The sequence below is a fragment of the Misgurnus anguillicaudatus genome, chromosome 21 (genome assembly GCF_027580225.2).
Source record: "Misgurnus anguillicaudatus chromosome 21, ASM2758022v2, whole genome shotgun sequence".
In the NCBI taxonomy this organism is placed as follows: Eukaryota; Metazoa; Chordata; class Actinopteri; order Cypriniformes; family Cobitidae; genus Misgurnus; species Misgurnus anguillicaudatus.
Genome location: NC_073357.2, coordinates 2,284,647 through 2,297,809, shown reverse-complemented (window position 1 = coordinate 2,297,809; position 13,163 = coordinate 2,284,647). Strand labels below are relative to the sequence as shown.

General features: G+C 37.9%; 1 protein-coding gene and 1 long non-coding RNA gene across 2 annotated transcripts; one reads left to right on the top strand and one right to left on the bottom strand.

Annotated features, from left to right (window-relative positions):
- Positions 1–57: 57 nt before the first annotated feature.
- Positions 58–4,531, bottom strand: LOC129415736 (P-selectin-like). Its single transcript, XM_073859735.1, has 4 exons — positions 4,376–4,531; positions 2,825–2,863; positions 2,506–2,745; positions 58–791 (listed from the first exon to the last, which is right to left on the bottom strand). The coding sequence occupies exons 2-4, from the start codon at positions 2,859–2,861 to the stop codon at positions 424–426; spliced, it is 645 nt and encodes a 214-aa protein (XP_073715836.1). The 5' UTR covers positions 2,862–2,863; positions 4,376–4,531; the 3' UTR covers positions 58–423.
- A 4,484-nt stretch (positions 4,532–9,015) lies between these two features.
- LOC141353169 (uncharacterized) lies at positions 9,016–9,584 on the top strand. Its single transcript, XR_012360197.1, has 2 exons — positions 9,016–9,321; positions 9,410–9,584. It is a non-coding gene; the product is annotated as an uncharacterized lncRNA (long non-coding RNA).
- The last annotated feature ends 3,579 nt before the right edge of the window (positions 9,585–13,163 follow it).

Sequence of the window (13,163 nt, the reverse complement as noted above, 5' to 3'; positions counted from 1 at the left end):
ATGAGTTTATTTAAACTGATATTTAATTTGACATACAGGATTATCTGTGTCAGAGTTTCAGATTCAAGCAGACATTTTAAAGATGATGAAAGAGAAAAACACAAACACACATCTGTATCATCTGTTATTAAAACTATCAACACAAACTCATATGATTCTCTTAACATCCAGAAATACATTTCATTTCACTTTAATATAAACTCATCACCTCATAATATTAAAAATCACAACACAAGTGAGTAAATATGATGACACCTTCTGTTTAATTTCTTACCCCTTACTAAAAACCAAAAGATTAAATAAGTGTGTAAGCATGCAATAGATGATTTACTACAGAGAATAGTTTCATCTTTTAATAATTTCATTTATTGATTCAGTTTGATATGACACACTACATATAACATACTGTATATCATATCATTCCTAATCATGTTTGATGCAGATGAAGTTGAGTTTGTCAGTATCAGGATGACTGATCCACTGATGATCTCCATCACGCTGAACAGCTCCAGATCTCACTTTAGGATCACAGTCCTCTACTGATGTCCCGTTTCCTGGAGCCCAATTCTGATAGCACACCGGCTCTCCATTCACCCAGAACCAAATCCCCACACTACACGAGTGACGTAACCCCATCCATACAGACGCAGTAGAGTTCTGATGTTCAATCACTTCTGTTACCCAGCGCTGAATCTCATCTGAAACAACTGAAACCAGATCCACATGATGCTGTCTGCAGTAAACCAGAGCTTCAGACCAACTCATCGTCTCATTGATCAATATCAGATGATCTGAACACACAAACACAAACATACAGGACAAACACTGTGAATGAACTCAGATCAGTTTTATAATGAAGAAACTTCTGTCATTAAACACACATTGACTTTTATTAATCACCTTCATGACACACAAAGGTAAGATTGTACTTGCAACCTGCATCATTCCATTGACCCTGATCATTCATGTGGACTTCTGTACATGGTTCAGAATTAGCAGCATTGTTAGGTTCAGTAGATATCCAGTATCTGAAGGTGGAGTCACTCTTATCTGACCACTCCCATGAATCACTGAACAGACCAATCCAGACTTCATTACTATTATTATTATTATTATTATCATTAGTGTTGATGTTGTTTTGGTTATATTCATCATTATTATTAATTATCTTCTGAATCTCATCATTCTCAGTTTTATTCCTCACACTGGTCAGATCAGTATGATGATCTCTACAGAATCTCTGAGCGTCTCTCCATGTTGTTTTAGTTGTGTTATAGATGTATTCTTTGCTGCTCTCTGTTTAAGAAAGTAAAGAAAGATTGTTTCAATAATTTTCATTCATTCTCAATATAACTAGTTTTAACAAATATGCTTTACTAAAAATATCACTTGTGTGTATTTTGAGGCAAAACAAAGGGCACTGATGTATTTTAAGATATTTCAGCTCTTACATTTATTTTAGTCTAGGACTAGTTTATCCAAGTCCGGGAAACCGGGAATGTTAAAACTATCGCTGCGTCCGAAAACTCAAGGCAGTGACTTGTTGCCTCGCTGCCTCATGAGGAAATGACTTCGGAGGCATGAAGGTAGCTCAGAGAAAGACTTTCCGACGCACTTCAAAGGCAGCGTGTTTGAAATATAAACAGAGAGCGCCTTTGTGATAACTAATCACATATTTGAAAACTACAATAATAATTTCTCGCTAGAAATGCAATTAAAATTTGTAAAAACTGAAAATCTACCTTTATTTACACTAAATTGGTGGTCCAGTCGCATCCTTGGCCGCCATTTTATTTTTTCGAACTCGACCGGGCTCGACCAATCACATTCTTATTGTACGCCCACGCATAGGTATCTCAGGAGACAGGAAGTAAACCAAACATTGAATTCGGACATGCCTTGATGCCCTCCTGCCCTGGAAAGCTGCCTCAGAAGGCAGCAATTTAGAGTTTTCAGACGCAGCCAACGTGTTCGATTTTTCTAGAACGGCGCTGCGCTGAGCTGCGCGGCCGGTGTGCGACCCCCTTTAGAGTTTGGATGTGAATCTCTTTTCATCTGTAAGTATTAAGTTACTGTTACTGTTACTGTTACTGTGTGTGTGTGTGTGTGTGTGTGTGTGTGTGTGTGTGTGTGTGTGTGTGTGTGTGTGTGTGTGTGTGTGTGTGTGTGTGTGTGTGAATGTCAGAGATTAAACAGCTGAAGTGGTAGTTTAGTGTAGTTTACAGAAGAGTGAATGTGTCAAATATAAACTCACATCATGTTATTTCTGTTTCTAAACTGTGATGATGTTTATTATTGTTGATTTATGTTTAACTTTACATCTCATCATGTTTTGTTATGTGAAGGTTTGCTGTCATTTTATGAAGCTGAACTCACTGTTGTAGCAGATGAAACTTAAAGACTCATTACAGCGCTTATGATGCCATGTTCCATTTTTCATATAAGCACAATCATTTGCGCTATTTGATTCTCTATCTTTCCAGTTTCTGTAGTTCACAGTGTGACCCATAGACCACTTCCATTTATAAACACCTGTATTCTTCAGTCCAATCCAGACTCTCAGATCATTGTTGTTCACATCACTTTCATTTACTTTACTCATCAGTTCATTCATGTCATTTATGTTGTTGACTGTGGCCAGATCTGTGTAGTTTTCTCTGCAGTATCTCTGAGCTTCAGTCCAGTTCATTGTCATGTTTATATGATGATAACGGCGCTGACTGCATTCAGATACTGAACAGAGAGCTATGAAAGAGAGCGTTTGATTCTTTATTAAAACACAGTCAGTTCACATGACATAATAAACCAGAAACACATCACTCACCAATGACAAGAAGTCTGAAATATAGAGATTCATCCATTTCTGAAGAAGAGAAACATTGAAAACTAAATGTTAATTTATTCAGACTTATCTTAGAATTGTAAGAAATAAATCTAGGTTTTTTTTGTAAGCGTGGATTAACTGCAGTGGTTCAAAGATGCTGAAATGACTAAAGAAACATTAACAGGAAGATGGTCTTGTCGAATATCACCCTCCTGCAACTTATACCAGCAATGGAAATAAGCACAGTTACGATAGAAAAATATTTGGGAAAGCATTGCTAGTATATGAATATATTGTTTTGCAATAGATAGCGTCTAAGCAGCGGCGGCTGGTGACTGCTTTTCCGAGGGGTGTGAATTCAAAATATGTGTTCACAGGTTTGTGTGTTGCTCGTCTTTCAAAATATATGTTTGTTGCGTCATGCCTCTTGTCAAAATAAGTGCCTACTCCACATGCGCCGAAAGGATTTATGATGAAAGAGATGCTTGTGTTCACAAAATACTCACAAGACACTCACTTAACACTAAACTCTAATTACACTTGAGATTAAGTGAGTATTTGGCTCTTATTTTGACATCACGTGTGATTCACATAAGTTAACATGACACGACAAACACTTTTTAAAAAAAATGACAAGCCACACATATGAAGGGCTATATGCATGTTGTGGCAAGCTTTGCATCATGTGCCCTAGAAAAAGAAGTCACCGGCCGCCACTGCATCTAAGTAACATTTAATCAAAATATTTTTAAATGAAAAGGTTTAATAACCGAATTGACTTAAGGTTAAAATTAAATTGGCTACACTATAAATGCATGAAATGGTAAATAATATAAATGTACAATAATGTGAATGAGATATTGCCTGATAGGATAGAGAACAGAGAAATAAAGAAATTTTAAAAGAAAGAAAGACACCATTGAGAACATGAAGGTTGGCCTGATGTCCTAAACCCCAAAGCTCAGGTAAAGAAGAAGAAAAAGAGGAAGAAGAAGAGCATCTGATCTCCTCAATGAACACACACAAATGAAGATGAAAGATGAAGGCAATGGGAGTGACAGAGTAATAAACTCCTACATTTTCAATCCTACACATTTATTCTCTTTTGTTTTAAAGTTAAAAACTTGTGCTGGTAAGATTCTTACAGTTTTCCTTCATTTTGTTCAATACTGAAACCACACTTTCAGACCAACATAACAATGACACAACAATTCTTATTCAGAAAAGATATGTTTAATTTATAGCACACTCGCATAAAAAACACTTACAACAGAAAGCATTACATAAATAATAAAATTTATTTTTAAACTTTAACGATTTTTGACATACCGTAAATCAGTATTTCATTATATAATAACAATTTTTTACTTTATTAAATAACCTAAATCATATGTGAATGAATCAGAAACTATGCAGTTTTCTTTATTTCTATAAAGTAATTCATAAATGAAAGTAATTTATAGCATTGATGAGAAATGTCCCCACACCCCACATTCATCATTGCCTCCAGTAAAGTCATTTAATATGAATAAGAGTTTAAGTTGTTCTTACTTTTGATGTTGTGTGTTTCTCTTCTGAATCTGTTGTTTCTCTGTCTGTGTGTTTATATGTCATTATATTATATCTGCTCTTCAACACCTCCCATCATTTGTGTATTTTTAACACAGTCTAATTTTCATATCCTTCTTATTTGTATATTTTCCACCTGTGGTCTGTTATGACTGTGTTGATCTTATTAATGTGTGTCAACAGTCACAATAAAATACAGCAAATAATCAAATAAGAAGATAAAGATGAGGTCCATGAGATTTGATTTGATTGCCTTTATTGTCATTCCATATAGCAACGATTTCAACAATTTCATGCGTTTTTATTAATAATTAAAATGTTGTAACATGTTCAGGTCAAATATATTCGGTAAACACAAAAAAATCGACACATTCTTAGTTAAAGTTAAAACCCTAATAAATTATGATTAAGTCAATGAAGTTATAGGTCTCCAGAAAACTTGTATATTTAGGTTTACTAAACTTGGTGGTCATGTAGACTGAACTTAAGTAGTTTAGGTCACCAAACTTGAAGTTTGTACAGTGCACTTATAAACAATTAAGTTAACTTGCTGTTGATATAGACTAAACTTAAATTGTTGATTACATTGTATAACACAGGAGGAAATAAAAGAAATCCATGACTAACTTTGTGTCAATGAATGAATGAATCAATGAATAAATTAACTTATTTATCCACAGAAACAGACAACATTGTTCACATATAAGGTTTAGGGGTATTCCTTGTGACTTTTGTACTGATCATTTTAAGTTCATTGCACTTAAATTTCTTAGTTAGGTTTTTGTACTTAATTCTCAGGATCCTGCCAAGGAGTCTTGTTTTGTATTTGTATCTAGTCATGGTGGCAGGGTTCTGGTAGTTCCAGGCTCTATGGCCCTGTCCCAAATGGCACACTCCGGACTTGTGGTCCTCCTCAGTGTCCACACTTTGATGACATCATTGAGTGCAGACTTTAGGGACCCTTGTAACACGGTCTCACACCCATGGCGTCAATATTTGACGACACTTGACCATGCGTCAATATGTTGACGCGGAGGGTATACCTTTCGCGTCATTTTTTGACGAACTGGGGACTTCAATACTATTAGGTACGCGAAATTAAACAGTTGTCGCCTGGCATTGGGGTTAGGGAAAGGTTTGGGTAGGGATGTCATTATGTAAATCTAACCCTAAACCTTAATAGTATTGAAGTCCCCAGTTCGTCAAAAAATGACGCGAAAGGTATACCCTCCGCGTCAACATATTGACGCATGGTCAAGTGTCGTCAAATATTGACGCCATGGGGTGAGACTGGGTTGACCCTTGATGCAAGTCCACGTGGTTGTACCGGAGTCGTATTTTGGGACAGACTCGAGCGACATGGCGGAAATAGGAAGAGAAGTTGCGGGTCAGTGTGAACTTCTCCCTATCGTCGTCTGATTGGTGTGACTGCTCTTTCGCAAGGACTTCTGGGTTGGTAAAGTGCGCGAAGCCTGCTGCAGTGCGGCCTTCACCGGAGACCGCATCAAGGGGGCGCTGATGAGTACACTTTAAAGCATAAAAATGTTAGATGGGACACCCTACAGACTTGTAGATTAAGCGAGGATGCGCAATTTAAGGCCACGAGACCGAAAGTCCACATGAAGTGCGCCATTTGGGACAGGGCCTATGTGGAGCCTCACGGCCTTGCTTATTGGGTCATGTGCCTCCTGTGTCCTATCTCTTGTCCCCGCCCCCTCGTTCTCCTGCTTATTAGTAATCATTGGTTTTCTCCCATCACCTGTTCATCCTCGTTATCTTGGTTGGTTTTCATATTTAATGTTATTGTTTCCTTAGCCCTGTGCAGGATCATTTTGTGCTGTCGAGTTTGTCTTAGTGTGAGTTTTTCATAGTCAGTTTCCAGTCCCGTCCAGTCCTTAGTGTCAGTTGTGTTGTTTAATGTAGTTGCCCCCATTTGGGCTTTTGTTTTGTATTGTCTTTAATAAAGTGTTTTCTGTTGAACTCCGACATCATCTGCAACTGGGTTCATCTGCAATTCCTGACTGAGTTTAATGAAGTTTGAAGATGAAGCATGTTAAGTTTGAGTATGAAGATTGTAAAGTTATGGTTCCAAAATAAAATAAAAATGTAAGTAATGTTTAGTAATGATTACTTGATTTTTTTTCAGGGCTTTCAGTGTTTATTATATAAGTTGTATTATTTAAAGTACTGAACACAATTCATCTGCTATCATCTCTACTGTTTGTCTGTGTGTCTGAATTCATCATCATTAAAACAAAAACAACCTGATGATGTCAAATCTAGAAGAATTGTGAATGTTTACCATCAGTAAAGAGATGAGATTTCACTAAAGATTTATGGAGAATTCACACAAAGCTGTTGTATAGACTGATAAAATACACAAGTTGTATAGACTTTAATGCTGTTTGCGTGTTGTTGTCAGGGCTGACAGAAAACAGCATGAAATATTTGCATTCATGTTCTCTATTCAAATAACTTTTGCCTGAGGGTCCTGATCAACATAAGTTGCTTTTATTAAGTCAAGTCCTCCAACCATATCCAAATGATTTCCTCATCCAAAGACTTTGCATTAAAAATGGATGAGATAAATATAGACAATTTTATTAATACAAAATTGAATACTTGGTTCCCTGTAAATAAGCAAATGCTGAAATCTAAAATTACAATAAAATGACTACACAACAACATGTAATACCAAGTGTAATAATTATTATTTAAAAGATTAAATAAAATTATTAAGTCTATTTGAAGAGAGATGTGACAAAATGTCAGTCATCGTGTGATAATGAAAATATAACAATGCCTAGACTATATGTTCAGGGGTGTATTCCAGAAAGCAGGATTAATTTACCATCAGATTAACCCTAAACTTTAGGTTGATCAACCCCAAACTTGATTACTCTCGGGGTATGTCGATTCCAAAACACAGTTTAAGAGTTAGTTCAATCAACCCGTTGAAAGTAACCCAGAGTTAATGCGCGTTCACGGTAACAACATAAAGGCATTGGCAATGGATCACAGATTACACGAGTCACCATGGAAAAGTCAGAGAACTTAAAAGTTTTTAAATGAGAAATAACATAAACCAATACTTTCTGTCAAAATCAACGTTTTATAACGTTATATAAGTGTGTGATCACAAAACAGATCAAATTAATTAATTAATACAAACCTATTTTACCCCATTTAAGTCCAATATTATATGTGTCTCAACAAAAATAAACATAATATTATTTAAAAGCATGTAAAAATAATCATAGATTTTATATATGATTTTAAATATATTAATTATATCTAATTAGATATAATTAGACATGATGTCACAAGGTGACAATCTTTTTTTAAGGGCGGAACCAAAGTTCGGGAAGTTTTGGTTCCGCCCGGAAAGTTTCCCCACCGGGCCAGATATGAGGACGGACCTTCTCACTTCCTGGTTGCCAGGGCGACGGAATCAGGGCTTGACGAGCCGCAGGTGAGAGGGATTAAGGCAGCGAAACATGATTGGAGGCCGGTTGAAATAAATAGCTCTGCTGAAACACAAGAAGGGGAGTTCGGGCACGAGAAGGGAGGCACGCGGGGAAAGCTCCTCTGCCTAGGGCAGGAACAGTAAATACGTACCTTTTGAAGAGCCCGCAGGCTCTGTTGATCCGGGCTGCGCTTGGAGCGCGCGGAGAGAAGACAGGAGCTGTCTGGGGCGAAAGGAAGACGATACGTGGGTGGAGAAAAGGAGCACCCCGAAGAGAGCATTGTGCTGTCAAGTTTGTTTTAGTGTGTGCAGAGGAACGGAGCTGTGCTCGTGATAGACGTGGTGGCTGTCTATATTTTCTCTCTCTCTCTCTCGCTGCAGTCTGCGGTGCAAACGCTGGAGTTAAAGGAAAACCCTACGGGTAGAAGAAACATTGGTCTGAGGGGCACATTTAAAAGAGTAAAGCGGGAAGGAAACCGACTTTGTGGCGCAACATAAATAAAGGAGGATCGCTGTGAGTATCACTCTTGTGTTAAGCACGTGTAAAACTAACCTGTGAAATTGTGTGGATACCTCCAGGAGAGGGAGGGCGGCCCTGCCCCTGAAACAGCGTGGTGGGTGAGCCGTTAGAAGCGTCAATCCAAGCAGCCACAGCAACGAAACACTATTCTGGGCGTATTTCCATCGCCCTTATTTCAGCCCAAGTGAAGTGGAGGACGCCGGGCGTTTCCTTTGTTGTGTACACTTATAGTGTGGTGAGTGAGACTTTGCAATTAATAAGCTTTTCACGTTGGAGTGGTGCTGTGTATTTGCTGTGGGATGCTGTGTGTCTTGTCAGACGAAGCCCCACATCATCCATTTTTCTACTGGGCAGAAGACGGAGAGGCTAACGACCTCAGAATTTACAGCTACCATACGCAGTGTGCTGTTTTGGGAGTGTGAAGGGACGCAGATCAAGAGCTGTCAGTGACCGTGAGTACAATATTGGAAATATTCGTGGTGCAAACTTACCTGTGTCTGTCCTTGTCGCAGAGTCGGAGGCGAAAGGGTCCGCCGCCCCCGCGGTCTCTACAAAGGGGCGCCCCTGTCCAGGATTCGATCGCTCTACGGGCAGTGGAGATAGGGCAGCGCTCGACCCGGTGAGGTGGTGTGTGATCTTCGCCCCTCTGCTGACCTATGGAGGAAACCATACTTATCAAGAGCTGTAAGAAGCAGAGCAGGCGAGAAGCATCCAAAGCCCACGTAACAGTGTTTTGTGTCCTAGTGGCCACCTGTGGAGGGAAAGGAGAACGAGAGTGTACATTAAGAGAACAGACTGAGTAAAGTGATACCTACCCAGAGAGCTATAAACAGCAGAGCCGGTGAGAAAAACTCAAAATCCAAATTAACAGTGTTTTTGTGTCCCAGCGGCCACCTGTGGAGAGAAAGGAGAACGAGAGTGTACATTAAGAGAACAGACTGAGTAAAGTGATACCTACCCAGAGGGCTATAAACAGCAGAGCCGGTGAGAAAAACTCAAAATCCAAGTTAACAGTGTTTTTGTGTCCTAGCGGCCACCTGTGGAGAGAAAGGAGAACGAGTAATGCACGCCAAGAGAATGGACTGTGTGAAGATCCAGTGGGTGGTGAAGGAGGAGAGCCTAGAGTGGCCATTATTTTAAGTCCCCTTTTTTTTCTTTCCCTATTTATCCTCTTAAGTAAATTAAATAAAGTGCATTTTAAATTATGTTACCTTGTGTGTCTGGTCATTGGGGTGGCTTTGGGAATCTCCTCGAGGTGGAGAAAGGGGCGTGACCTTATTTACATCTGGGTCCACCCCGACTTGTGACAATAATTAAGATAATCTTTTCTCTTACAAAAATTAACAATGGTTTTCCTACAGTTAAAAAAAAAAACAAGTTTAGAGTAAAACCATGGTTTTGACAACCATGGTAGTTAAACCATGGTTAGTGTAGTAAAACCATGGTTTTGCTGATTGTAATCAATGCACCAAAAAAACATGGTTACCACAACTTTACACCAATAAAACCATGGTTAATTTTTGGTTAAGGGTTGTGGCACATAAAGTGTATAAATCTGTCATAAGGCTTATTTACAGGTTTTTTTAGATATGATTGTATTGGGTATGCATAAAATGCACTATGATACTATATTGTACTTAATTCACTTCTGTTCTTTTGGGTGACCCTGCTTAGTTTTTGGACTTTCCATTGTATGACACTGTATAACCATCTTTAACATTTACTTAGCTGATAAATGAACCCTCTTTTAATTGTAAAGCTTCCTTACAGTCCTTACAGATTTTCAATAATTTTGTGTAATGCTTTTCAGTACACTACACAAAAAATTATCATTCATTTGCATTAACATTAGGATCTGCTGTGACAGAAGTGACAATGTATTTGCACACACATTTATTATAACTTTAGATTCATCTCAAATTATCTAGTAAGTGAAAGATGAGGTTATTTATGAATTGACAAAATTGATATGGAAATGTACTTTATTGTTTACAGTAATTAACTGATGGAATTGTGTTTCATACATCCATTAATATTTGGACATATATTTATAATGAACATAATTAAATGTGTAGTATTTATGTCCGAACACAAATATGAATCCATTTTTAATAATAATGGACATAATTAAATGTACAGTAATTAGTCCAATTACAAATATAAATCCATGTTATTAAAATAGAAAATATCATAATTTTTTTAAGACAGCAATAAATATTCGAGACTGTAAATGTAATAAAATAAATGCTTTAATATTGTAATATTATGCAAAATATATGCTTCCATGTCCACTGCACGCTCATCATAAGTACACGCATGCGCAGACATCCTCGTTTTATTAACTAAAATGAACTTACCCTGCAACATAACCTGCTCCGGAGCAGGTTATCTTCAGAGAGTCAGTTGCTATGGTTACTTACATAACCCGAAAGTTACCTCCGTTTTTGGAACGGAAAGCAGAGGTTATCCGCTTACTTACTCCTAAACTTACCCGGGTAAGTCACATAACCTGCTTTCTGGAATACACCCCTGAGCAGGTATTGTCAGTGAACAGGCTGTACAACTGTTACAGACACTCATGAAAAACTGATGCTAATTATCTGGGAAACATTCTCTAGACAAGTTGTCATTGTTTGTGTCAAACAAATTGTGCATTTGTTAACATTAAAACTGGAGGTTTCTCTGTGGGTGAACGAGGATATGATTTTTTATTTGTTGTTGCGTTAAATCTTACCCAGATACAACAGTGCTATTTTCTGATTGGCTATTGTGTAGTATCTTTCTTTTTTTTTGATTGGCTGATAAGTGGCATGCTCAACTAGAACTCCGAGGGAGACAGGCTTGATAGAGAGAACGGTGCAGCCAGATACATTTTGTACGCTGCAGCATATTACATAATATATGATAAATCGTTTTTCTGCGTGAGAAATACAGTGTGTGTCGGCAGTGCATGACAAAAGACTGAAAGCCCGGCTATTATCAGACCGGACCTCGCGGCCTCAAAACACTACCATCCCACCGGGAAAAATCCTGACTCTCCCAATTGCCACTCTGCCACTGTTCACAATGACTTCAGACTTTATGGGCCCTATTTTAACGATCCAAGTGCATGGTCTAAAGCACACAGCGCACAGTCTTAACGGGCGTGTCCGAATCCCCTTTTGCTATAGTTTAACGACAGACAAAGTGGTCTATGCGCCTGGTGCACAGTCTAAAAGGGTTGTTCCTATTTTCATAATAAGTAATGGGTGTTTTTTGGGGTTACATGCAATAAACCAATGAGTCTCATCTCTCATCCTTTTTAATTAAAAATAGTTGTGTTTTATTTATTGAAATAGTTATTTGTGTGTTTAAAGCTTTGGTTATCTTTAAACATCTTTATTTCAGTAATGGAGTAATAAGTCAAATAAGCAGTGTTAATTGCTCATAAAGTATGATGCACGATCACTGTAATTAAAAAAAAGTTTTTTATAAGAATAATTTACAAACATGCAAAATTTAAGTAAAAATACTTTATTTGTTACAACCAGGAGATAACGTACTTACAAACGTGTAGAGAGACTGCCCTAGAGGTAAATATTTGATTTTTACCTTTTTGGAATCCATTCAGCCGATCTCTGGGCCTGGCGCTACCACTTTTAGCATAGCTTAGCATAATACATTAAATCTAATTAGACCATTAGCATCGGGCAAAAAATAACTAAAGTTTCGATATTTTTCCTATTTAAAACTTGACCCTTCTGTAGTAACATTGTGTACTTAGACTGACGGAAAATTAAAAGTTGTGATTTTCTAGTCCAATTACGCTAACGTTAGCGTTTTCGTATGGTTAGTGCTGAGTGAAAATATTTTCAAGCCTTTCAAAAAAGTTACTAAGAGCTGCATTTCAAAATGATGCTATGTTTTAGTCAACAAGACACTGATTAAGATGACATTACATTGGTTTTGTTTTCTTATGGCACCTTTCCATTGCATAGGTGGAGTCTATTAAATTTTTAGGCACTGTCATTACAAATGACTTAAAATGGGAGGAAAATAGTTCCTCCATTCTTAAGAGAGCTCATAGGGGACTGTTTTTTCTAAGACAGTTAAACAAATTGAACGTTCCCAGCTCTGTTCGGTCCAGTTTTTAAAGAGCCACTGTGGAAAGCCTTCTCTCAGCATCTATTACTGTTTGGTTTGCTTCAGCATCAGCCCTGGCGAAGGTCAGACTACAGCGTATTGTGCGCACAGCAGAGAGGCTGACTGGACAGAGGCAGCTGTCACTTAATGACTTATATGAGGCCAGAGTTAGGAAAAGGGCAGCTAAAATTGTTGCTGATCAGTCCCATCCAGCAAGTGAAATTTTTAAGCTGCTTCCTTCAGGAAGAAGGTACAGAGCAGTGAGGACAAGGACCTCACGCCATCTAAATAGTTTTTTCCCAAGAGCCATTTCCCTTATGAATAGTACCATTTGGACTATTTTATATTTAATTGATTGTCTCTGTCTTTGTGGCATGTTTTGGTATATATGTTGTATGTTGAGTTGTGTGTTACTGATAGCCATATCAAATTCCTGTGTATCTGCTGATACATTTGGCGAATAAAGTGATTCTGATTCTGATTCTGATACCCCACGGTTTAGTTTAGTTTGAGTCGGGTCAGCTCACCTCACCCTGGGGTGGTTAGCTGTTCCATCGAGTTTATTATCACTTCACAGTGGGAGGGATTATAGGTGTGTCGTTATATTTGCGCTGCCTACTGCTGTGACATCATACAAGTAAGAGCGTCCTTGTACATTCCCA

Excerpts from the sequence above, each read along its gene's own strand:
- LOC129415736 (XM_073859735.1), bottom strand. The coding sequence starts at position 2,861 with ATGGATGAATCTCTATATTTCAGACTTCTTGTCATTG. Across the intron at positions 2,746-2,824 it reads TTTCAGACTTCTTGTCATTG|CTCTCTGTTCAGTATCTGAA; the intron begins GTGAGTGATGTG and ends TCTCTTTCATAG. Across the intron at positions 792-2,505 it reads TAAATGGAAGTGGTCTATGG|ATCATCTGATATTGATCAAT; the intron begins GTCACACTGTGA and ends TTGTGTGTTCAG.